Source organism: Calonectris borealis, chromosome 18 (assembly GCF_964195595.1).
Source record: "Calonectris borealis chromosome 18, bCalBor7.hap1.2, whole genome shotgun sequence".
Classification (NCBI taxonomy): domain Eukaryota; kingdom Metazoa; phylum Chordata; class Aves; order Procellariiformes; family Procellariidae; genus Calonectris; species Calonectris borealis.
The window spans coordinates 3,963,732-3,989,641 of record NC_134329.1 but is presented as its reverse complement, the minus strand read 5'-3'; the positions used below and the strand labels follow the sequence as shown (position 1 = coordinate 3,989,641).

Below are 25,910 nucleotides of genomic sequence, written 5' to 3'. Positions count from 1 at the left end.
CAAACTGACGGAAAAGCCAGTTGTCCACTGACAGGGAAGGTGATGTTCCAGGTTGTACTAAAAATCTTAAATAAGTTAAAAAATAAATACCACCACTAAGGGATACTCATATGTATATGCACATATACACGCACATATACGTACACACACACACAGAGACTTGGTTAGGTCCTGTCACCAGAGGCTGGATTTTGCAAGCATCTTCAGCACGGATGACTCTCTCACGGTCTCATTTCCTTAGTTTTTCCATGGGTGGGTCATTGCGCAGCGATAAACACGGCAGGGGAGTCCTGGCGACGGCATCCTCCCAGGGAAACCAGCGGTGCCTCTGCAGAGCAGCTCGGTTTCGGGTTGTGTGCTGGCTGCAGAGCCAAGGGAAACAGCGGCGGCGGCCAGCTGGCAGCCGGCCGGCGCGAGCACGGAGCGGGGCGAGACTTCCCCTTGCAGCAAACACCCCGTCACGCGGCCGGCAGCGAGCAGACCCTTGCCGTCACCTCTGTGAGGTCCTAGACCCGTTTCTATGGTCACATCGGTTGTGTTCCTGCACAAATCTAATGAGAAACCCTAGATTTTAACATGAAAGCAGACAAACAGCTCTGCCCTGCATCCCTCTGTCTGTCACACGCTCTCTGCCCCGCTCTGGGGAGCACAGACAAAGGGACACGTTGGCAGCAGGAGTGACCGTCACTCCTCCAGCCACCTCAGCGCTGTAAACCTTTACACGAGAACAGCGGCACGGATACATTCAAACAAACAAACAGATCCAAAAATAACTTATTGTTAAAAAAAATAGAATAAATAAGTACTGGTAACAGTGACCACCTGCATCCATTCGACATACAATTAAAAATAGAATAACAACAATAAATAAATAAATAAATAAATAGATTTAAGAGGTTTACTCCAACACAAGTCTGCTCGGGAAACCCCAGGAGCGTTTAGCTGCCACGGCCTGTACAAGCGGAGGCAGTCCTTGAAGCGCAGATAGGCAGACAGGTACGAGAGCTGCCATCAGCCCTGCTCAACCCTCGGAGTCGTCTCCTGTCCCATGGTCAGCGGGTGCTGCTGGCCCTGATGCGGTGCTTCGATCATCCGTCCCCAGCCAGGAGGAGCTCAACTCAGTGTTGCGTTTGATATTTACACCAGTGGCACAAAGCCCCTCTTCTTTTCTTTCCTAGTTTTTGACCTCCCGGCTCACTGATTCCTACAAATGCACGTGTGCATTAGGGGGTGTTAAGGGGCATGAGGCTGCTCTTGAGACACTGGTAGATCTGGGGTTTCGGCTCCCACCACTGCCTTCGGTGGAGCAGAAGGACAGGGCGTTTCAGCGTCAAACTGGGAGAGACTATTTGGGGAAGAAGCGTGAGGTTTTCAGCCCTTTACGAGAAGGGAGTTCACTGCAGAAGGTGGCCAAGGGGCCGCTCTCAGGACCAGCGCAGGAGGGAAGGCAGTGGCACCCCACTGCAAGAACACCCTGTCTTTGATCCCTCAACCACAGCCCTAGAGCATTTGCTCAGCCCCACCAGGAATGCTTTTCTCTATGTCCTAGAAAGTGTCCTCCCAGGAGACGGACACACGTCCCCACCAAGCCACTGACCATACCAGTGCCCAGCGCTCTGCCTCAGCCACCCTCATCCTCTCATTACCTGCAGAGAGCAAGGCGGGGGATGACGGACTGGGAAAAGGGGGGGCTTTGGGGGTTGAAGGCACAGGGCAAGGGGGACCAGCAGTAGGAAGGATACTGAGAAGAAGGGACCCCTGGCATAAAACTTTCCCTCATACCACCCAGGTGGAAATACACCCCACGCTGCTGTACTTTCCAACAGAGAACAGGTTTACATGCTTGCTGAGGCCATCATCCAGCTCCACCAGAACACCACACGGCACTGGGCCTTCCCCCGCTTGCAGCTTTGCCCCTTTCGGGACTGGGGGGCTGCAGGTAACTCCTTAGCTGGGGGGGGTTGCATTTCTTTCTACCCCCTCTTTGCCTCCAGCAGATGCTGGCTCCACTTAGCCCTCTTCTGTGACACTTAAACGACACACCTCCTTGACTCATTAAGCCCAAACTCGTTAATAATCATGCAGGATGGAAGGGGAGGGGATGGAAAAAGGGAGGGAGGGAAGTCTTAAGCCCAAATTAGCGTCTCTAAGCACCCAGGTGTTGTAAGAGAAAAACTCCTCAGCACCAGCTCAGCCTGTGCTGGGAGAAGCCTTTGTTACCCTGCAAAACACAGTAATTGCGCAGGCAGCTGGGCTGGCAGGCCTGGCAGGGAGACAAGGCCCCCGGGCCCGGGCCGCCCAGGCAGGCAGGGCCCTCCTGCCGCTGCCTGCGGCTCCTTGGAAAAACAGGCAATTAGCGGGGGGCCCTTTCTGTCCCCCTGCACTGCTCCGTCCTCCCAGCGAGACACTGCGAGGGCATCCTGCTGCAGCTTGGCACGGGCCCTGCGACGGGGCTGCTGTGGCTGCTAATCCTGCCTCAGGGGAGGGTCTCAAGGAGAAATGATGTCCTGAAATCCTCCTGCTTGAAACTGCTGCCTGTTATGAGGAAGCGGAATTGGGGTCCCCTGGCTCATGCAATGCCCTTTTAACCCTGTGTGCTCTCACTACACCCCGCAGCAAGCCTATCTCCCTATCTCCCTACGGTCGCACCAGCACTGCGCTCCAAGGGCAAGGCTCCCTTTAGAAAAACCTAAACCCAAACTGCAAGAGGGTTCCCCCGAGGAGGGAGCCCCACGGCCGCTATCTCCCGAGGCCTGGCCCTCGGAGCACAGCGTGGCACCAGCGCCCCTCTCCCTTGTACCCCACCGGCCCCACGTCTGCTTCAGACCGCAGCAGTTTGTTTGCAAGCAAGCCACAGTGCTGGGGGGGATAAAACAAGCCTGCAAAAGATGATGCATACCTGGTAGCAAAGGGCAGGAGAAAGAGCGGGAATGGCCTTTTTTTTCCCCAGGAATTATGTCGGGAGGGATTTCTAGCCTTCTGTTTATAGCAGGGACTGGCTGACCAGCAATAAATAAACATTCTCTCATGGAAGAGACCTGCTGCAGAGTGGGCAGAAACTCTGGAGGAGAGACCCGAGGGACCTGATATTTGCCTTGGTGGGGACAGGTCACCCCCACGCGTCACCAAAACTTCCCACTAAATTCCTCCCTAACTGGGTCTCTCTCTCCAACAGAAATTAATTTGCTGGTTCCTGGTTTGGCAGAAGATCAAGGAGCTGAATTCTTTCCTTTGGACCAGCTGGTAGTGCTTTGGAGAGCGGCAGAGATGGGGAGACGGGGACTCCAGGGAGGATGGAGCAGGTCTGTCGTGACAGACCCTCTGTAAAGCACCGACCCTTCTTCCAGCCCTGGCCCGAGGAGCTGGGACGGATCCACCCACTCCGCGAGGTGGCGAAGGGGCTGCACCGGGCGCATGAGGGCTCTTACTCCGATCCGGGGAAGGGGGACCCGGCACTGCCACCACATCAGTATCGGGGATGATTGCTATCGATGGCCAGGTAGGTGGGAAGGAAGCGGAGAATGCCAGGAATTTGGAGGTGACGCCGGCACGTGAGCGGCACTCCCTAGCGACGCAGGCTGTCGGAGCTGCCTCCTGAGTCATAGCTCCTGCTCCTGCTGCGGCTGCTCCTGGGGCCCGAACTCCGGCTGCGGCTCCTGCCCTCAGCGCTGCTGCTGCTGCTCCAGCTTCGGCTCCGGCTGGTCCGGTAGCTGGAGTAGCTCCGGCTCCGGCTCGGGGAGCGGCTAAAGCTGCTGTACCAGGAGGAATAGCTGCTGGCGCTGCTGGAGGAGGAGGGACTGGGACGGTAGTAGGGGATGGGGCGTTTGCGGGCACTGTGGGGACAGAGAGACGTGTGTTACCAGCAACACAAGGTCAGATTTACTGCCAAAATCTCCAAAAAGCACCGTTTACTCTGCACAACACACCCCAAAAATGTGATTGTGTTTGTTTAAAAAGAAAAAAGGAAGAGATCAGGTAGCTGACAGGCCTTGGGATTCAAACCACCCACCCCCATGGCTCTAGGGAATGTCCCAAGCACCAAGTCTGATGTCCCAAAGAGCCCTCAGTGTGAAGGTTAGAGTCAATATTTGACTCTCTCTACAGTGTGGGACATCTACCACAAGAGAGGGGGAAACAAAAAGCCTGTGGGGGGAGATGCTCCGGCACCTGATGGGCGAGTCCCTGCTCTGACTTCATCTGCCTTTTTTCTTCAGCTGTTGTAAATGAGACCCCTCCATCCTCCCTCTGCCTCTAGCTGAAAATCCCCAAGCTCTAGGAGGGGTGGAAGGGCCTGCTGATCAGGCTCACGGAAACTGTTCTCCTCCTGGAGAAACCTCTGCGAGCAGGGTCTGGGACCGAAGGGCAGCCCACGTACCCCTGGGGAGTGCCAGCTGAGCCTGGGACTCACGTCTCCAAACGATGGGACCGCATCCCCTTACCTCGTGATGCGCCGAGCTTCGAGGTGGCTGGGAGAGTCTCTCCTGCGTTTCCTTAGGGGTGAATACGACCGCCGTCGCCGCTGCCGGTCACGCTCCCTGTGTGACTCCTTCTCACTGGAGCCGTACTTGTGTTCTCGCTCACGGTCTCTGGGGAAGGCACGGATTGGAAACTGTCACTGCTGGGTTTTTGTGGGGTGGGCTTTGGATGTGGAGGCAATGACCCACGAAGGCACAGATGAGCAGAGGACACTCAGCTCCAAAAGGGACCACCCTAAGCAAAGTGCTCTGGTGGCATCAGCCCTGCGCACACTCACTTAGCTGGACAAAGAGACACTCATCGGGCTGGACAGGCGGGCACCCACTAATTGTGCCTAGGGCTTTCAGCAGTGCCTCCTGCGCTGCCAAGCTAAGATGGCTTCCATGTACCTGTGTCTGTGGATGCACTCTGTATTTAGCTCTTCTAAAATTGCTCTTGCTGGCCATGCTGCAGAAGCAGGCGAGAACAACCCTGCCAGCAGGCCCCACGTGCGCAGAGGGCCCCCGGTATCCCTGCAGGGCTGTGCAGCTCTGCACGGCTCGCCAGAAGGAGTGCCGGTGTTGCTATGGTTTCCTCTTTTGTTAAATTCCCGTACACGTCAGCACAGGCCCTTTCGTGGAGTGTAGCTGACTTCATACACCCTGCTCAATGCCATCTGCCAAGTGACATGTTACAGGTCAAGGGCCTGATCCTTGCACACAGGAAATGTTCTCCTACACCAGTGCAAGGATTGTCACAGCCTGCAAGAATCAGACCCTGGGAATGTAACATTTTAAGGGCGCAAAATGTTCACAGCAGCAGAGATGTTACCAGAAAAACCTGCCCAAAGGCATCTCTAGGGCTGAGCTGCGAGATGTATGTTTTCTATGGGGTGTGGAGGGAGTAGAGTTGCCTGGACTGTGTTTCCTTCCGCAAGGCTGTGTGAGTGCCAGCACGAGGGTACCTGGCATCTGCCCACGCAGCAGGGGCACTTCCCAGGGCCTGACAACTCTTTGGCAGAGCTGCGACTCTGAAAAGCGGAGTGTCTTTTCCTCCTGCAATAAGATCCCTCTCTGACAAGGGCCGCAGCCCTGCTGCAGAGGCTGCTGGCTGGTGCCGGCTTCTCGGGTGATGGAGGCTGCGGGCAGACGCAGCTGGAGCCTAACGCTCTGCCCACGTTTACACCAGCGCGATAGAGAGGGGCACTCCCCGGGTTTTCCTATGAGGCATCTCCCACTTGCATGAGGCCCTGGCAAACACCACCGGGCAGCCATCTGTGCACTCTTGGCTGCATAGCTTGTCCCCTGCAAGGGCTCAGAGCGGAGGAACAGCCGCTTCACCTGCCGCACACTCTGAGTGTGAGCTACCATGATGCTTCAAAGCCAGGGATAAACACTGGCTCCTTCCCAGCAACCTACCCCCAAAAGTACTTCGTGTGAAATTCCCCTGAATCATTGCAGAGCAGTCCTTGGCGATAGGAAGTCCATTTTTCCCACAGAAAGTGAAAGGCTTATCTCTGGGCTCTTCCCTCTGCAAGCAGCACCAGTTCTGGGGCAATAAATGGTGAGAAATTTCCACGGGACTGAGGGCCAACATAACATACTGCCATATGCCTTACTCCGTGTCCCCCCTCGCCCTCTCACCCGGTGCTGAGGAGTAAAGCACCCAGTGAGGAAGCTGAGGGAGCAGTCTGGGGCTGGCAGGAGCCAGCAAGGTGGTGGAGTCCAAACAAGTGATGGAGGCAGTGGGAAAGCGTGAGGCAGCAGATATCACGTGAGGAGACAGCTGTACCTGCTAGGGCTGTAGCGGGAGTAACTGGGGCTCCGACGAGGCCTTGAACTCCTGCTGCCAGGACTTTTTTTGCAGGATTTGGGGGAATAGCTGGGGGAACGTGAAGACGACCTGGGGATAGGCAAGAACCATAAAAGAGTTAAAGATGCTGAAGGGTGAGGCTGTACCAGACTCCTCCAAATCTGGGCTCATGGTGGGGAAGAGATGCCCCATATTTCATGGTCTCAGCTCAGCTGTGCGTGGCCAGTTCACCCCAAGCCATGTGGATCCCTAGGCACCCCCCAAACTCTTACAGCTCCCCCTGCAAGGAGCCTGCCAGCCTCCAAGAGTTAGACATTGCCCAGGGTCACAGAGACAGCCATTTTAGCTGGCCTTACCTCTTTCCTGAAGAGCAGGACCTGCTTCGGGAGTACCTGGGAGAGGCCTTGTGGCGTGAGGAGCGGGAGCGGCTGGAGCGGCTGGAGCCGGGGGAGGATCTGCCTGTGCTGGTGTACGACTCGCTGCGGGAGCATGGCCTCAGCGGGGAGCTGTGGGTTGGGGACGGGAGGAAGTTTCGCTTCTTCTCCTCTGAACAGCTGAGACACAAGGACAGGCACCCTCTGTGAACATATATTTGGACAGTCATTGAAGCTGTGGCTGAACTGGGACTAGTCCCTGGCTGAGGGAAGCACCACACTCCAGCCAACAAGTATTCCCATCCTCCCATTCCCCATCTGGGGATAAAAAAAGACCTCCCGGCTCCCCAGGCTGCTGTTGCAGGAGACCCCATGTGTGCGGGTCAGAGCCCAAGAGCTCACCCTCCAGGCTGTGCCAGGGAAGGGCTGTGGAAGAGGTCTCAGGTGGCGTGAGGGGCAGCTCTTCTGCCCCATCCCAAACACCAGAGGTGTCTGGTTGGCAGAGCCTGGGTCGAGCCAGCGAGCAGAGCAGGTCCTGGGGAGGGAGCAAGGTGAGAAGTGCTGGAGCAAAGCAAAGCCAGAGCATGGCAGGGCAAGGGCCTGTGCTCCAGCCTGGCTGTGGAGCAGCATGAGCAGGCACCGAGCGGGCACGTCCTGTTGCCTGTGGACAGGGCGGCGTGAACTCCTCCGCTTCCAGGAGTGCCCTGGGTAGGAACTGGGGTTAGAGCCCAGCAGCGAGGCAGCCTCCCAACAGCCAGGGCCAGCTGCAATCCCAGCTCCACCCATGTGAAGGCAGAGTTATCCCACTGGAGTCACAATGTGAAAAGTATATACAGCCCTAAAATTTTACCCTCTGACTTTAAATCGAGGGCTTGTTCTTCCTAACACCGATTCCCCTGGCTCCCTCTCCTCCCTCATTCGGTGCTTCCACCCCCAGACCACATCCTGGCTCTAACTTTCAGCCTTTAAGACTCGAGGGCCTGAGCTGGAAGAGCTCCCTAAAACCACCGCCTGAGCTTAGCCTTGGGTACCAGCCACCGCGCTTCAGTGCCTTCATCCCCGACATCACCTGGCAAACCCCCAGGAATGGGAGGCGGTGATGGAGGCTGGCATCTACTCCCTCTCCTGATGATGACCTGTGGCACCGGATGGTGGTTTGACTCCTGCCCCTGGCCCTGATGCCCCGTGGCCCCAGCGCACAGAGTGTTAGCCCCAGCGCCGCTGTGTTAGCCTGCAGCCAGCAAGGTACTTGCCCCTCCCCATCTGCAGGAGATGCTATCTTGTCACCCAGGACCAGTCCTGAATGAGCTGGGAAGGGGCAGGCTGGATTTGGCTCTTTGGACAGGTGACAGAACAGCCCGTAATGGTTTTAGTGAAAATGAACCCCACTTCCCTTCCCCACAGTAAGCAGCGGGGGAGAATTAGCATGGCAACTGCCTGATGCACCTTTCAGATTTTGCCCAGAAGGGCCAGTGACTCTTTTCTTTGACATGGTCACGTCCAGCTGAGCAGGGATGTGTTCAGGACACAGCTCGACCCAGGGCCAAGCCCTGCATTTGCCACATTAATGCCAGAAGAGCAGGCACAGGCAATGCCCAGGGGCGTGATGGCTGGGTTTTCATCTTCCTCCTCAGGCTACTGTATCGGTCACTGCTGGGTTCTGGACTCCAGACTGGCAAGACCGTGGGTCTGATTTATATCTAACTGCCTCCAGACCACAAAAACCTCCCTGCCAGCTCACCACTGCAACTGGCGAGCGGGCAGGAGATACAGAGCAACAACGTACCAGGTATTTGGCTGCCAGCAGCAGCTACTGGTAAGCACTGACCTTCGCTCTTGTCCCTGGGCATCTGGAGACAGATTTTCCAAAGCTGTTCCCTTGGTCTGGGAAAAGCAACTGGTGAAGGAATTTCCTGAATCAGAGCTGTTATCGCTGTTGGCCAGTTTGGGCTTCCCGGACGAGAAGGCATGGCCAAAGCCATCATGGACTAGACTTCTTTTCTCCTGGCTGTCCTTTGACCTGGATGAGCTCGTTTGAGTGGAGGGAGGGGAGGAAGTATCGTTTCCTGAGTCATATTCATGATACTCTCCGTTCTGGCTGGCTAGGTTGCCAGGCGGGCTGTCTGTTTTGGTAAAGAGGTCAGCAGAAGACCCTGACTGAGAGATCTGAAAGCAAAAAAGCCATTTGGCATTGTTTGAACGGGTTTTGGGGGGGTTGTTTTTGGTTTTACTTTGCTTTTTTTTTTTTAAAATAAACCCAGAAATTTTACCATCATGATGCACTGAAACAAAAGGAAAGGAAAGAAACAAAGTAAGAAAGAAAGAAAGAAAGAAAGAAAGAAGAAGAAAGAGGAGAAGAAAACAAAAGCACATATCCCTGAAAGAAATCCACAGTAAGAAGAAACTTCTTTTCCCCCTGCTATGATAATGGGAAGATTTAGAGCTCATGCAAAGAGTATCAGCATGCGATTCATGTTAAACAAAAGTTCAACAAAGTAAACGGGCAACCAAAGAGTCAAAATAACTAACTAACTAAATAAAAAAGGTATAACAGAGGACAAAGCCCTTATTTAACCTTAAAGAGGGGGAAGAAAAAAAAACAGGTATATACATATAAAAAACCTACATAATCCTTGGAAAGAAAACAAAAATGAAACAAAATCTTAAATGAGTGAATGTTTTAAGCTTCCTTAATAAAGAGGCTGAATGAATGTCACTAAAATAAGCAAAGAAAAATCAAATCAAATTAAGGGCTTCTGTACAAAGTAAAAACTGGCAAATAAACAAGCTTACCACTTTGAAACTTAACAAAAAAAGGGAAAAAAGAAAAAAGGATGGGGGAGGGGAAAAAAAGAAAAATCCCTCTGGAAATAAAAGGTATACAGATACTTTTTTGTGTGCTTTTTTCCCCCTGAAGAAGATATAGCTAATGCGTTCGAGTGACCTCTAATAAATTCCCTGATGTCTTGCGGATAGCATCCACTTACCCATCAAGAACTCCTCCTTTAGTAGGTAAGGTGTAAGAAAAAAGGAAGAGCGGGCAACATAAGTCCATCATTAGAGTCTCAAATTACATGAAAAAAACATAAACCCTGTCTTCAATCCACACTGCCAACTATTCGCTCGCCTCCTCTATGCAAATGTCATGACTGCTTTTTGTCTGCTTGCTTGTCTCACTTATTATTCATTTTTGTTTCCTTCTGCTTTAAATGAGGCCGTCCAGCCCGTTCCTGGAGGCTGATCGCTTGTGCTGAAAAGTCGCAGCTCGCACTAAATCCCTTGGGTTTCATGGAAGTGACAAAGGGAACTGAAGTGAGGGAAGTAGTAAAAAAATATAGGGGAGGAAATATATCCCCCCCTGTGCTGCACTGGAGACCTATGGGGAAGGGGATGACAGCCCTGCTCCTGCCCGCCTCTGCGTGGGGGTTCACCCGTACCCTGGCTGGGGTTCGGTGGGTTGCTGAACCCAACGGGGTCAGCAAGGACCCCAAACCCACATAGGCTGCCCTGGGCAGGGCTGTTGTCCGGGACCCTGAGCACCACCAAGGGGATTTACATCATTTGAGTATTTTATAGCTCAGTTTTGACTCCACTGGCACTTGCCTGAGCCAGTCCAGGAATGTAACCGGCACTGGGAGCGAGGCTATGTTAGTGCCAACATCTGCCCTTGAAATGGGGTGAGAAATAGGGACAAACACGGACCCAGCACATCTTGCACTCTTGTGTGGCCTCCTGCTCTTTCACTCAGATGCCCTGCTCTCCTCATTCCCACCCATAGGTTTGGTCCAGGGTCCTTAGAGTGTGGACACATAGGTTTGGTTCCCCCGCTCGGGATAGTCCTCCAACATGTTGCCAGCAAGCCGTGCTCCCTCAAACACCCGCACACGTCCTCACGCTGCGCTCTGGGGCACGCAATGCCCTCCCTCTATGCCACACTCTCCGCACTGGGGACCTGGGCGATGCCCTCACAAACCTGGGGTATTCTGAGCAGAGAAAACCACATTGTGATCTTGGTAATATCTCAGGGAACAGAGGAGACCTGGATCAGTTGTCACACAGCAGGGACAGGGCCGGTCCCTTCAGAGAGCTTAGTCCTGGACCGGCTGGCATGGGGACAGGGCTCTTTCTCATCCACAGAGGGGCTACCGACCCAGCCTGTGCCACTTTTTACACGGAGCTCCTTCATCCCATCAGATGGTGCCTTCACATCCACCTTCCTGCCAGTGGCATCTGATCTGTGTCCCCGGGATGGGTGTTGCTCTCGACCTAGTTCAGGAGGCGCTGGCTGGGCCAGGGACAGCTGACTCAGACGCATGTGCCGAACCAGCAGCGACTGAAACCAGAGCGGAGCTGCCAACACACAGAGCAGCTCTCAGCACACAGTCTGCGGAGTGATGACTGCCCACAACATCCTCATGCTCTGAAAACACCCGGAGTTGGAGGATCTCCGAGTACTTCCTATGTTGCCAGAGAGAGGGGCATTACTGCTTCTGGGGGAAGGGACAGGAATTAGTTCATCCCAGCAAATCCATACTGGAGCTGGGGGCTCCCCATCCCCACCCCATACTAACTTCTAAGCCATGCTTAGTCCTAACTCAGAGGCATCAGGAGCCCCAACACCAGACATGGGAAATGAAGTGATCCTTCTTCTCTAGCCAACTTGCACCTTCAATGCAGAAGCCCTGGGCAAGCAGAAACATCTCCCAGATGTTCCCAACTAGGAACGTGAGGAAACAGACATCGCAAGTCCTCATTTCAGCATCTGGTACTGGTCCTTGCTACTTCTCAGCTCTAGTACTTCTCTACCAGTCCTCATCTACTCCAGTAGAAATTGGAATGTCAAAGGCGCATAAGAGAGCCACGTATCTGGCTCTGTTTTTCACCAATTCTTTCTGAAACCCTGATGCCACATCCAGAACCCCAAGAGAACTGACCTCCTTGCTATGAACCACTGTGCTCTCCCAAACCCCATCCCAGAAGATACAGGATTGCGCTTTCAAATATGGCACCAGATTTTTTTTTAAAAGATAGGTTATGGTTTGCATTAGATCTGAACCCTAACCAAGAGACAACCAGCTTTTGACCACCTTTCATTTACAGGCATAAAGCCACCACGTGAGGTACTCCCTGGCTACAGAGATAGGAAAGGCCTGGGGTGGGCATGGGGCTGCTCCGAGGGACACTGACCCCGGCATCACACACACAAACACCTTGCTTCTGTTCCCTCCCAGTCCAAATAAAACCAAAGGGCCTTTATTTCTGCCAAGAAATACAGCAGTTTCTTGGCATTTCTAAAACAGCTTTTAAGACTGCCGCTGGGACCTGGGATGCATGCTTTTGCTTTGCCTTCGCTGAAGTCTACCTTCAAAGTGGCAACTGTCGTCAGCCCATCACGAAATCTGTCAAATGACCGGGGGATCAACAAGCTCCTCTGTAGCTCATCTGTGGTAGCAGCACTCTGGGAAGAGGCAACATGTGGATGTCAGTGAAATATGGAGCCCACAGTCCTTGTGGGGGCTGGAGGGTCTGGCTGGGGCAAGGCAGGTGCCAGCGGGGACCCAGCAGCTTCCCAGCCCCACCACCTCGGGGCACCAGGCTGTAGCCAGTAGCTTCCTGCGAGCTCCGAGGGAGATTTCTGTCCTGCAGCAAGAGCCAGGACAAGTCTCAAGGTGCTCGACTTGCCTGTCTGCTTGGCCAAATTCCCCATCTGACAGCCTTGGCTTTGCTTCTGGTCCATTTTACTGCTTCTGAAAGGCATGCCAGGCACACGAGATGGAAACCAAGTGCCACATCCGAAAACACTGTGCACAGCTCAATTGAATTCTAATGGCTTTTTATTTTTCTAGGATGTCTTAAAAGAGTCTGCTCTTTCATGAATCTAATTTCCTCTATGTGAACGTTTGGATTTTTTTCCCCCTCTCTAATAAGTAATTAAATAATCTCAGTGAACTTTGCTTCCTCCAGCTTTCAGCAGGGGACCTACTGCTGCCCTCAAGGGAACCCAAGATATATATTTATTGGATTTTTTTTTGTTTCAAATCATTATTTAATCAAGATGAAGGGGGAGTAGAAACGAGGCCCTCACTCATATTCCAGACTGTAATTTTGAGCGCAATCCTAGACCAAAAGGCAGTGCCATCTAATAGGTTACAAAAATACAATCACTACTCGTCTTCCCATTAAACTGAACAAGTCCATTTACCGTGCTGCACAGCCCTGAGGCGAGAGATGACTATACATTTTCTCAGCCATAAGGGGACTGAGACCCATCAACGAGAATCGTGGCACAGCCTCACTTATAGTTGGAAGATTTCTTTCGTGGGTCTTTTTTCTCTTGTTTTGCAACTCACTTCAAAGTGGAGTTAATTTCTTTTTCAGAGGTGCATAATGTCTCCCCTTCTCTCTTTTTCTGTGCATTGTAATAATGAAAGGAATAAAAAACTGTGTCAATGACCCCAGCAAGCCTTGCTCTCGGCGAGGGCCCGGCAGACGTCTGCTGAGGAGCTGCCGGCGCGGGGAGCAGCACCTGCTGAGAGGGGCTGCTCGGGGGAACGAGGCTGCGTGCCTGGTCTGGGGTACCTCCACCTTCCAGAGCAGGGGGCTGGGGGGAGGCCCTCGCCTGGGGGAAGTGGGCTCACCTCTGCTGACCGTTCAGCAGTGGGTTCACCTCTGCTGAAAAGCCAACTCTTATTAAAGGAGTACAAAAAATAGCAGTGCTGTAGGAATACAATATAACCCCTTTTTGCACAATTATGAGCCCCTGACTCAAGGAATATTGAGTGGAAAATATCCTTTTTTTTGCTAGTCAGAGAGTTCAGGGTGAGGCTCTCTCTACCACAAGGGCTAAGCTAAGTCCGGGAGCATGGAGGCAATGACACAACTGTCCCTGCAAGGTCAGAGCTTGGGTTATTTGGGGCTGGACGGCAACACTGCTGAGCAGCCTGGCTCACAGATCCATTTCTGGTGGTAAATTCCTGAGAATACCAGGCAAAGGTTTGTTCCTTTGCAAAGATCTTCGCAGACTGCTCGGGTGCAGCCAGCGTCGCGTGACACTGTCCCCAGCTCGGTTCAGGCCAGGCTGGCACTGCTTTGGAGCAAGGGTTTGCCTTCCACCACCTCCTTTGGTACCTGGCGTACAGCACGGCCCTCCCATGGCTGCAGGCATCCCTCCTTCACCCCGGGCTGCTGGCCTTCCTGTGGTCCCGGTGCTGAGCTGTGAATTTATTGGACAGTAACCAGGGGTACCTCAGTCCCCTGGCTGCGAGGAGAGAAAAGGAAATGCAAAAAGAGAGCAACTTCCGTATTTATGGAAGGCTTTGCCTTTCCGCTCTTCAAGGGCCCTGTTCGTTGTCAGAAACATGCTGCCCAACAGTTAAAGGAATAGCTTTTCCCTGTGTAAACCAAACCCCGGGCTAGAAAACAGAGAGCAACAGCAAGCCAATAGACAGATCTGCTGCAAGGTTCCCTCCTGCAGACGCTGTCCCAGCCCCTGCACAGCATCTCCTCACTTCTACCTTTCTGCAGGCGCACGAGCACAAAGGCCATTTGTGCACGAGCACAACAGCACCATTTGGAACAACCGTACCCCACTGAGCCTCACTGAAAATCTGGCTCAAGCCTATGTTAATTTGTGACATTGTAAACGAGTTTCAGTGGAAGTAAAGGAGCTGGCAAGGGAAGTGTATGCAGCATGCAGTTATCTTCATCAGGTACAACAAAGGCAATTAGATTCATACCCTGCAGGTATTTATATTGCACTGCTCAACTGAAAGCACAGTGGCATGCAATACATCTGTATTGGTGTGGAATGAAGTGTCTGTAGCAGGTTAGAGGCATTCTGTTCAAAAATGGATGCTGCATTTTACCCACAGTTTCTCTGCATGCTGAGGCACAGACCCACAATCTGTTCTCAATGGGTGGCTATTGCAGCTGCATGGGATTAAAGAGAGAATGAGAGGGAGAAGCTTGGAAATTCACTGCCAAAAAGAAAAGTAGCAGGGAACTTTGGGGTATTTCTGCATGTGTGCATGCCTCTGTGTGTGTGTGTGCGTGCGCATTAACTTACGCATAAAGGCAAGAGGGAAAGAAGCAGCAAGGTAGATGCATGGGGAAGGCATTATTTTGAATGCTTTATCCCTCATAAATTCAATTTATCCCTACAGGTAGACCTAGCTAGAAATTGTGGCTATTCCAGTAGAAAGGAAGGAAAACAAACCGGGGGTGGGGTGGCAGAATTTACCATAAAATGCTTCAAATTTTCAGAAGAATATACAGAATAAAAGTTGGCTTAAAAAACAAAATCTTTGATTCGGAAGTGCTACAGCATTACCTCATGGGAGTTTGTGTATTGTCGCTCTGGGTCTCTTCTGGAGGTTGGGACCCTCCCTGGACAATCCCTTTCCTTTGGAGATATGACAATGCATCTCCCCAGGTAAGGATGGTTTGGCTTGGAAGCCCAGGCCAGAGGGAAGGGTAGGGAGTGTGACACACCAACCCCCATAGAAGACTGAAATATGGCATTTTTGAATCCCAGTTCTGGAATTTTCCCCAAAATCTTCTCTTTTCCAGTAGTTTTTGATATGTGATCAACATTTTCTGCAAGAGCACATTTTCATTTCATAACACATCCAGGCTGCTTTCAAAGTAGATTCTGACAGAACTAAGCTTATTTATAGAGCAACCATTTAACTCACAAAAAGGAGAGGCAAAGAGTTGTGTATAGTCATTAATAAATGAGACTAGAAGTCCCCATTCCATTTTTCCCTTGCCAATTTTGAGTACATGATATTTAATGACCTTATTCAGAAAAATTTCAGGAGCAGCACTTAACCAGGGGCTTCAATTTAAACAAGTGCTTAAATGTGCTCTTGAATGATGTCCCAAGAGAGCGTACTTCTTTTTGGGAACAAAAGGACACTAGTGAGTTGCATAGTAAAGGTACAGATGCCTTTTAGTCATTGAAGTATTTGCCTGTGTTGTTAACCCTTACTAGAAAGAATACAGCAGGGGCCTGATGGCTTTTACTTTGCATCTATCACTATAAAGCTCCGATTTTCCCTGCCCCGCAGCTTGTGTGCTCGTTTACCCCGAGTGAAGCAAGTGGGAAGGGGAGTGCAGCATGCTTGAGTTTAGCTCATTTTAAAGCTTTCAGAATTTTAAATGAGAGTTTACTCTTGCTCAGGGAACAGAACAGCTGGCAGTCGGCCTCACAGGACTCACTCAGGGAGCCTGGCTTCAGAGAGAGGAAACCTAGTATCAGTTGAAAACCAGGCTTAGACTTGAAAACATTTATGTAAAACATGTAGCTTGAACGAAAAACCCACCCTGGTGACATGATGCAGGCTTTGGCTGGTTGATTTTTGGGAGGAGCTCTTAACTCACTCCTACCTTCCCAAGTTGACAGAGGGCAACACCCCAGGCTCACGGCAATAAAAGCTTCATAGCTTGTTATTCTTTCTTTGATTGTGCGCACGCACATGCCTCTAAGCGTGGTGTGCAGGTTCTGCTATTCACGCTGTACCTTATATGGTCTTATAAGCAATGACTCACATGTGCACTACACAGTCAGGAGATGTATATAATAAGAGCAAATGTGCATATCTATAGTTCCGAGAGACAGCTTGTGCCTGTCTGTACCCACGTATAATCTCTGTGTATTTTGATCGGAACGCTGTCTGTGCGGGTGAGCAGATAAAGTCTCTCCTCTCGCTGGCACTATTTATCTCATATCTGATGTAGCTACTGCGTATGGCTGAGCTATTTCCAGTCGATGACTGGGCCTAAAGGAGAAAATCAGTTCCCCATTATGTACCACTTTGGGGCTCAGAGGACTCTGTACTCAAGACACCTCTAACTTTACACATCCACATGCGCGAGTACCAAATTCTGCACTACCTTGAGTCCTATGTAGCAATTTATCTCTCCAGAACGCCTATCAGATACTAACACCACGATCAAAGAGCATCACACCTCGGCTTTGCAGCTACTGGGAACAAAGGGGAAACGTGCCATGGGAAAAGGAAGACTTCATTTCAATCTGTATCTAATATTTCACTCCATCTCTTGCTCCCTCAATTCTAAGGCATGTATTATATCATCTCTTTCCATGTATATGGAAAAAACATGCCAAGGCACTGAGCCTGATTTTACCCTCAGCTGCACATGCAGTTCCCATTAACATCAATGAGAGTTGCTCATAAGTTCCGAATTTGGCCCCTGGGCTTGTCAGTCCAGAGGAACAGTGATCCCAGAAGGATCCTGATAGTCAGAAAACATCCTCTGCCAATAATCACCAACTCATTAAATGTAAATGTTTCTTTTATATATGTTTGATTCCCTTTCTTCCCCTGAAGGATTAAACTTTTGGACATGAAGACCAGTGAATTAAGTTCACATCCAGCTGAGCAAAGACTGCATAACAAACACTTCCGTGTGAAATATCATTGCTGGAGGCCACTTTTTTTGTTAAATGTCCTTAATTCATTATTCATAGGCTAGAGCCCTTGCAAATTTTTCCCCTCTCCAGCCCCACCCTTGGTGTGAAAGTGCTGAAGGAAGGAGTGACTTTAAATACATTGGAGAACAGCACCATTAATAAATAATACACTTTTAACCAACTTTGTCTAACATCGCTATAATTGAGTTATAAAAATTTCATATCAGATTTCTTGCCCAGATTCCTGTGGCTAGTTCAAGCAAAGCAGCGCAGTGTGTAATACTTACTACTTCCTTAGGAGACAGGAAGCTGTACAGCGGGAGGGTTTGGCTGGTTTTTTGGCTGGCCTGAACCTCTGCAGAGGAGCTTCTCTTTGCCGTGATCTTTGAATGGTGCCGGGAGCGTCTTCGCGGTGTTTTATGCCCTTCCTCCCGAGACCTGGCTCTGTGCCTCCAGAAGACATGAACAGCCAAACCGTTATTCCTCGGTATTGCAGCGGTGCCCATTACCAGCTCCGTACAAACCCTTGGCAGCTCTGTGCTAGGCCACTGCGTGTGGGAGGAGATCTTCCACATGACTGCTTTGTGAAGTCATGAGGGAGAGAAAAGACGTGTTTTGCTTTTCTATTTTTTAAAAAAAATATTTTGCATCCAGGCTTTGGACCTTAACCTCAAATTTCAGCTCCAATTCATGATTTCACCGTGGCTCAAGGCAAACCATAATTTCACAGCCTTGAATGTCCCCATGGTAATACACCTCCAAGAGAAGACATGCTCTGCTCTTGCATGAGCACCCCTCCAATTACTGATTGCATTCCTCCCCCCACTGATCATCAGCTTTTCATAAGAAAATTCCCAGTAGTTAGAAGTGAAGTGGGAGAGTGGAGGTGGTTTCTTCATAAAGTCAAGTGCTTTCAAGAAAACGTGAAACATGAACTCATGATGTGTATAAACTGTGTGACTTGCTATTGCAGTGATGCCGGGTCTAGCACCAGCATCCACTTAGCTGGCCCCAGGACGCATCTGTCATCCACAGGACTGAGATTTTAATCAGGTCAAAGACAGTGGCTATAGAATGCCATGGGCAAATACATTTCCATTGCTAAGACCAAGTTTAAGGTTTTCCTGGGACATCAGCAGTACAGGGCCCTTGGGCTGGGGAAGGGAGACTAGGCTGGAATCAGCTGTCATGGGCTGATCAGCCACGGGGATTAGAAGTGACTGCTGGACCAAAAAGCTGCAGCCACTGCTCCTTGAGCCACAACCCTATGGCCAAGACCACAAGAAGCTCAACCGCCGGTATGTGACATAGCTGCTACCAGAATGGGACGTGGCTCTGCAGAGAGTTTGTGGGTCACACACAGGCTATTGCGATCACGTCCTTAAGCCCACCGGGAAGTGTTGCAGGACACCCAGCTCAGGGAGCAGTGACGTTACCTGCTTCGGCAGCTCGGGGAGTGGGAGTCGGAGCTCTCTGAGCGAGAGTGGCGGTGGCGATGGTGATGAGATTTCCGGGTGCGCCCACGAGAGCTTTAAGAAGCAGAGAGGAAAACGACTGTTAGGCACTGTTAGCAGACTGAAGGGATGCAAGACCCAGCAGCTGGAGGCTGAAGTCAATAACATCCAAATCAGAAAGGAGATCTGCGTTTTAAACCAAAGAGATTGGTGTGTGAAACATTGTGCAGGACACCAAGGCATGAGAAATTCTCCATCCCTTCATAGCTACACCGACATTAAGGCAAGCCATCTTACCGAGATCTATGCTAGCATTTTAACTACAAGCTATTAGGCTGGCTCTGTAGCCTGCTGGGAAAGATCTATGGCCTAGCATGCAGGAGTGCAGCAGACAGCACCAATCTTTTCTGCTTTCAAGACTTTAAAGAACTATATGTTCTACTGCTCATCTGCTTGCCCTTCATCCTGCAGCCTACCCTAAGACAACCAGGGAACAGCCTGGGACCTTCCCATTGCTGGCCCTCATTGAGGGACCACCACCCCTGCAGGTAACCCATCGCAAAGCTCCAACCCTCCGTCTCTTGCTCTAACCCCCTCCATAGTGCAGGCTCCTTGTTGAAGAACAGATGCAGGACAGGCTCCAAATAATACAGTACACTCCAAATAATACAGTACACTCAGTAACAGCCAGCCTTCCCCACATTCCCTAGGTGGGAGGGTCTAGCCGGTCCTATGGGCAGCTCTTATGGTTGCTATATAAACATAAAGCACAGCTTCCCTAACTGCAGCCTGCGCTATCATGGTTCCTGCTTGAGGGGCAGGACCATTTTACCTGGCTTCTTAATAGGTGTCCAGTCACTGCTGCTCCCTTTTCTGACAGGGCCACAGGACAGTTACCAGCAAACGGTGTGCAGGGACCCAGCTTCAGCGCCCGCTGCGCTTCTCTTTGCTCCACTCAGGCTATTACTGATGGATTACCTGGCCCTATTACTGAACGGCCGTTGTTGCCTGCGCCAACAGCTGAAGTCCTGCACGCAGACAGCAGGGTGATGCGGGTGGCCGGCTACCTGTCACCTTCTGTGCCCACTCCCTCTCATCATTGCCCACCACAGCAGTTATTTTAGATCTGGTAGTGTGGCCATCTGCTCAGACTGGCATTGCTGTGCCAGCAGGCAAAGCTAACGATGGGTTAGCTGGTGGGAACAGTCGTGGCCACACTACACCAGTCGCTGACGGCACTAATACAACCTGCCTGGACAGCATTTAGCAGTCTGCCACTATAAAAAACTCAGCAAATCAATTGCTTGAGAACAACATCTCCTTTAAGACAAAAGGGGAACGTCCAGGGCAATTGCTTGAACTCCACCTGGCTGTTTTCTCTGATGCTTTTCACACCCCATGATTATATTTTTAAAAATGTCATATTTTGGGATCCTCCTTCCTTATTTTCATACAGCTGAAATCAGCAACACTGAAGATGGTGGATTTGTGTGAAAATTTTTGTTTACTCTTCATCCTCTGCATCAGTCCCTCCAGTTTAAGAGTTTTCCCTTTCTGCAGGAAGGTAACTGGTCCTGTGTGATTTAGATAACCAGTTGCTCGACACAAAGATAAGCCAAAGCAGTGTGATTATACAAAAATGCTCACCTGAGCTGGCTCATGGGATTTATCTGATCCACAGCCAAGAGCAAGGAGAACATTTGCAGAAACCAGGAGTGGCTCACCTCTGATTTGTGAGCTGAAAAATGAAGGCTAGAACACCCTGGCTGGTTTATCCCCAAAGAGCAATTGTAGCAGCTCTTGTTCCCCTAGGCCAGTACACTCCAGCAAGGCATCTGATCTTTGTTTTAACCACACTGTTAGGCTACCATGTACTGGCCAGTGCTACACTGGGTTTGGGAGGTGCCTGCTTTTACTGATAACGTAGGAAACCTCAGTTTTACCACTGAGATTTCTGGGTGCATAGCAGCCCAGTTTGAGAAAAAAATGTGGCTGTGCTACTGAACATGCAGAAATCCTAGAGAAAAGGAGATGGGCTTTCTGCACGCAATAGAGATGGCCTGTACAGGCAGTGCAACATGCTCTGCACCTTGTGGATTCTCAATCTGTTCAGTCCCAATGGCTACTGGGGTGACACTGGTGGTGTCGGGGGCTGTTGCCCCCTGTCACCTTTCTGCCTAAGAGCTAAAAGTTGTTTTGGGAAGAATTAAAGGGCAGGTCCTACTAATACCAAACAAACCAGCAGATTTCCATCTGCTAGCTCAGTTTCTGTCTCTAGCAGGGTATCCCGAGTCCCAGCAGAGCCAGCCAGGGGCTTGGTGCCCAACGTTCAGGCCCAGAACGGTTTCCTTGCTCTGAAAGCAGGTAAGAAGCTGCAAGTTGCAATTCCCAGGAGAAGACAGAGAAGGAAGTGAAAAACAGAGGAGGCTTACAGGCCTTCCTTCCAGCCCTGAGGAACCACATTTTATACCATAGCCCTTGATTGTCCACCCATAGGACAAGGATTGTGCTCTGCTAACACTCCAGGGCAGATGGGAACCTCAACCCCAGATTTTTACAACCTCCATCACCTCCAAACAATCCCTTCTCTTCCCTAGTCCCCATTGCCTTCTGCTCCCGTTTAGGTATTTAGTTGTATTGTATATTATGAGTAGCCCCTACTGTAACCTCAAGAGCAGCAAGCAAGGAGGAGCTAAAGCCCTTCTCAGTAAGTGTGCCAGCCTGCCCTTTGGGCAGTGGAGGCTGTGGGGCACCGCGCTCCGCAGATTTGAGCTCATCCTCTCATGCTGCCCTTATCAGAAGGGCTGGAGTCTCTGCTCAGGTCTGGATGAACAAGACTCTGTACATCCTTTGTATCTGACGAGATACAAAGAAAGTACTGAATGAGATGGCATAAAAGAGAGGGAGAGGAAAGATCTCCAGCCTCTACAAACCCTTCTCCATTCCAGCAAAACCAGAATTGCTGGTTTTAGCTGTGAAATAATCCTGAAAATTGCTTAGGGCTGTGCAGCCGGTGTTAGCTCCAGGGGACCCACCACATTAAGCACTTCCTAGCCCCACAGCTCTGCACAGGCAGGGCAGGGAACACCATGAATCACTACTTACTGTTTTTTGTGTTTTCTTTCTTCCTTTCTCTTACTTTTGGGGCTTGAAGAACTAAATAAGAAATGGCTAATTAATTCGGAGATTTCTGTTCTGATAAAAAGCCGCACAATCACATGTCAATGTTACAGCTAGATTGCCCAAGAGCGTGCAATAAAAATGAAAGGGATTAATGATTCTGCCACAGCACAGGGGGTCTGAGTGCCTGCTGACAAATCTGGCTTGTGGGCTTGGCCAAAAAGGATCCTCAAAGGGATCAGCCATCCTGGTGGCTTTGCATTTTCCCACAGAAAAGTTGAATACTTCTTGATACCGTACACACACATACTGGAATCAGGGGAGTTCTTCCAGTACACACCTGGAAAGCCATTGACTCTGAATGTTCAAAGATGGGCACTGCTGGGGGATGCCATACTGTTTGCAAATAAAACCGTAAGAGAAATGAAGACTCAAGATGCAGGATGGATGCAACATGGATGAGGTTGCTGGGGGCTAGGTTATTCCAAGAGGTCTTTTCCCGTTATGTGCTTGATTGCACAGGTTGGGCTGGAGACCTGATTCCCATGGGGTTTGAGGAATGTATAAAGCTGACTAGGGAGAGGGTAGCTCCAGACCCACAGGGAATGGGGGGAGCCAACGGGATTCCACAAGGAGACAGGGAAGAAAAATGTCTTCTGTCCCCACCCAGTGAACATCAACCTTGCGAGATCTTGAAAAGACCATTAAACTCATATTTCTAAGGGACCCCCCACAGTTGCTCAACTCTTACCTGTGTCTTCTCTTCTTTGAAGATAACCTGCAAGACACAAATATGTACATTGAATACAGGGTCTCACAAAATTGGAAATTTGAATCAGAGACAATGTGGTTAGGCCCAGTGTTAGACTGAAGACTGTGAGAAGACCTCATGTACCAGCTGGGCAGAATGGCCTTGGCTCTTCTTTAGCCAGCTGGCAAAGGGGTAGCTAAGAAATACTGGTGTGGTGGAAGTGACTATCACAGGCTGCAAATAATTGAGAATATGATCCTCAGGATAATAAGTCTATAGAGATCAGATACATCCCCTGTCCCTGGTGGGTCCCTTTTCTCTGCTACTGCCTCCACAGTTTTGCAGTGCACTTAGTTTGAGGGGGCAGAGGTGAGTCCAGTCCCTGGTTTTCTGTATGAAGGACCAAGTAGCAGTCAAAGGAAGAATTCTTTCTGTATAACTCCAGAGCAGCCTCACAGCCAAACCAGCATCATGCCTCTGTCTTGCCTCCTGGAGCATCCCTAGGATGACACAGGAGCCACCATGCTGGTGGTCCTTGTCGAAAACCCTGGGAGCATGGAGGACACTCTTCCTTGCAGCGAGGCCTGGCCCCAGCACATTGCACAGCCCGCTGTGTCCCATCTCAGCTTGGAGCACAACCTCCTGCAGAAGACATGGCCTGAAGTCCTGCCTAGAGGGGCCATGAGACTGCCTGTGGCAAGGTCAGTTGGGATCTGTAGTTGAAGTGGTACCAGGTGCCTGGAAACAGCCTCCATTGTCTCTAATGCCTAATGGTTTATCATGCTGCCTTTTGGGACCAGCCACAGCTTATCCTTGGCTTACCGGGGCAGGCATAAATGGGTACTAAAGGTTCAAAGCCAAGGAGCATCTGACCCAGGACTGCTGTCAGGAGGTGGCATTCATAAAAGAGCATAAGAATCCCTCCTTGGGAAGGAAGTGTTTTAAAAAGGTTTCTATATCCTTGTCTCTCCTCCTCCTCCCTCCCTCCCTCCCTCTTCTTTAAGATTCAAGCTAAACTTTTCACCCCATCATCCATTTTTGGTAGCTTTTCTCTTTGGTTCAATATATTATAAATACATGAACTTTCCAAGGGAGATAGCATCCACTGTTCTCTTCAAATATTGGTTTAACAGTTGAGAGAAACCAGTGAAATATTTGCAACTTTAAAATTTAATTGTGCTCTTTAAATTAAAGATGGGCTTCAGAAGGGGAACGTGGAGGCAGTTGCCCAGGGCTGGGAGGCAAGGCTGAGATGTGGATGCGGGGAGCTGGTCCGAGCCTTTTCCCGGTCCAAACGCTGAGGCCTTCTGAGGGCGAGGGGAGAAGGGAAAGGGACCGGCGCAAGCCCCGAGCGCCGATCCCGTTGGCGTCCCGGAGGATGGGAGCCATGTGAAATAGGACAGCAAGGACAGCAGGCGGAGTCTCTGCAGCCCTCGCGCTGATTTGGCTCGTCTGTCTCTTCCCCCACACCCCGACAGCTCAATTTATCTGTTTGCCCTGGGTGTGCACCCCATTTCGTGCCCTCCTGGCCCAGAGGGATGCCGGCTCTGCCCCCCTTGGCTGTCCGGCTTCCACCTCCCGGCGGGGCCCTGCCCTCTGGGCGGCCATTATTAAGAGCCAGGATTTTGATGCCCCTCTACCCTGCTGGCGCGGGGCTCGAGCAGCTGCCCGACGGCAGTAATGTCTTCCACCCCTTGCCCAAACCCCCACAACAGCCGCCGCCAGCGGGGAATTACACTTTCAAGGGCAAAATACCTGTTTCTTTTTCGCTTCTTGGAGCTTTTCTTCTTCTTCTTCTTCACAGGCGAGGGGCTGTAGGAGGGAGACCTGAGGAGGCAGAGGGGTGTTAGGGACCGCAGGGCTCCCCACAGCCCTCCCCGGCCACCCCAACCCTTACCCCGCCACCAGTGGCATCCCCCGGGGTGGAGAGGGTCTGGGGGCTCCCGGGGCCGCCAGGAACAGCCGCGGGGTGAGCCCCGGCCCGGCCTCTGCCACCCTGAGGGGAGGACGAGAAAATGGCGGCGCCCCCCGGGCCTGCGGAGACCCCCAGCCCCTCGCACCTCCCCGCAGGGTATCCAGCCTCCATTCTACACCGGCTTTTTCCCCCTCACACAGCCGAGGGCTGCCTGCCCCCTCCCGCCCCCCACACCACCACGGCCGCCCTCACCGCCTTCGCTTCTTGCGGCTGGATTTCTTCTTCTTCTTCTTCCCCCGGGCTGGCGGCGGTGCACGCTCCCCATCGCATGAGGGGCTGAGGAGAGGGGAAAGCAAATGAAAAGTAAAAATAATACAAATAAAAGCTGAATCAGCTCACATGGGACTGCTCTCTCCCATCCCCACCTCGGCGACGTCCGGGGCAGAGAGATCGGTTTTCACGGTGCGCCCGGGGCGTGGGCGAGTACCTAATTACCCTCTAATGAATAATTTGCTCACAGTTTAAATGAAGTGTCTCCTCCACGGGTCTAATGGAGATATAATGAGACAGCTACTGTACGCCACGGCGACACCGGCTGATTATTTAAAACGCGTTTGCTGAGGTTAACGACTCCGTAACAGATTTATAGGTTTTGTTGTTCTTTGTAAATATGCTTTAAATAATTAATTGGCATTTAATTTGCATACAATAATTATTGCAGCCAGATGCATCTAACTGTAATAAAAGACTTGACATGTTAAATAGCAATTGATTAGAAATATATATATTTATTGAGTTGCTACAGTAATTTAATGAGATATGCATCTCTTACACAGTTGTTAAACCCTGGAAAAAAACCTGTAAATTAATTTCTTTTTTAAACATACGACTCTAAATTGCGTTATGTTTCAATGAAAAGCAAATACCATGGTTAAATTAATTCAGAGCTCTGGGCTGAAAATATGACAGATACTCTGTGGCTACTCATTAACCAAAGCAAATGCTTGTAAAGACGGGGGCAGCTGGTGGCAGCCTGTGGATCCCCAGGTTGATCCCCAGATCTGTCTGCAGATCCCCAAATAGATCTGGGGGCGATGTTTGCGGGGGGCACAGCCAGCTCCCCAGGGCCTCTGCAAAATCGGGGACTGGTGACCCTAAGAAAGGGACCTCATTGTTGGAAATGAGGGTGCTGGGTTTGTGCCTCAGTTTCCCCGCTTCTCGCCCTGCTGGGGGAGGAGCCGCTAGCAGGGAACGTGCGAAGGCAGCCCCGTGTTTGGAAAATGCTGTGGGATCTTTGCTGCAGAAAGTGGCTGAAAATTGAGCAATTTCTGCAGAAAGAACAAATGTTATGAAGAGTCAACACAGAGCAAACGTCATGGCACATTGACCTGTGGGAGGCAGTGACAGAGGGACATGGCAGGGGCACTCAGGCTCCACTGCCCCCCAACACTTGCTCACCCAGGGCTGGAATTACTACCAAAATTACACTATCATAAAAATCCAATTGCTTAGTGCATTTAATACACTTATTTTTTAATTGCTCTGCAAAACGAAACTGTATGCTAATGCTTTGGTTGTGAACTGTGAGTAACTG

At 50.9% G+C, this 25,910-nt stretch overlaps 1 protein-coding gene across 1 annotated transcript in view; it reads right to left on the bottom strand.

The window, feature by feature from the left end:
* Nucleotides 1–3,565: 3,565 nt before the first annotated feature.
* SRRM4 (serine/arginine repetitive matrix 4) overlaps nucleotides 3,566–25,910 on the bottom strand; it is a 44,651-nt gene continuing 22,306 nt past the window's right edge. Inside the window, exons 3-13 of the mRNA XM_075167285.1 lie at nucleotides 24,569–24,652; nucleotides 24,157–24,228; nucleotides 22,402–22,428; nucleotides 21,636–21,686; nucleotides 18,513–18,605; nucleotides 17,364–17,526; nucleotides 8,470–8,807; nucleotides 6,624–6,845; nucleotides 6,247–6,357; nucleotides 4,440–4,586; nucleotides 3,566–3,833 (exon numbers count right to left, since the gene is read on the bottom strand). Coding sequence (XP_075023386.1) covers nucleotides 3,566–3,833; nucleotides 4,440–4,586; nucleotides 6,247–6,357; nucleotides 6,624–6,845; nucleotides 8,470–8,807; nucleotides 17,364–17,526; nucleotides 18,513–18,605; nucleotides 21,636–21,686; nucleotides 22,402–22,428; nucleotides 24,157–24,228; nucleotides 24,569–24,652 — 1,576 coding nt within the window. The remainder of the gene's footprint in view (nucleotides 3,834–4,439; nucleotides 4,587–6,246; nucleotides 6,358–6,623; nucleotides 6,846–8,469; nucleotides 8,808–17,363; nucleotides 17,527–18,512; nucleotides 18,606–21,635; nucleotides 21,687–22,401; nucleotides 22,429–24,156; nucleotides 24,229–24,568; nucleotides 24,653–25,910) is intronic.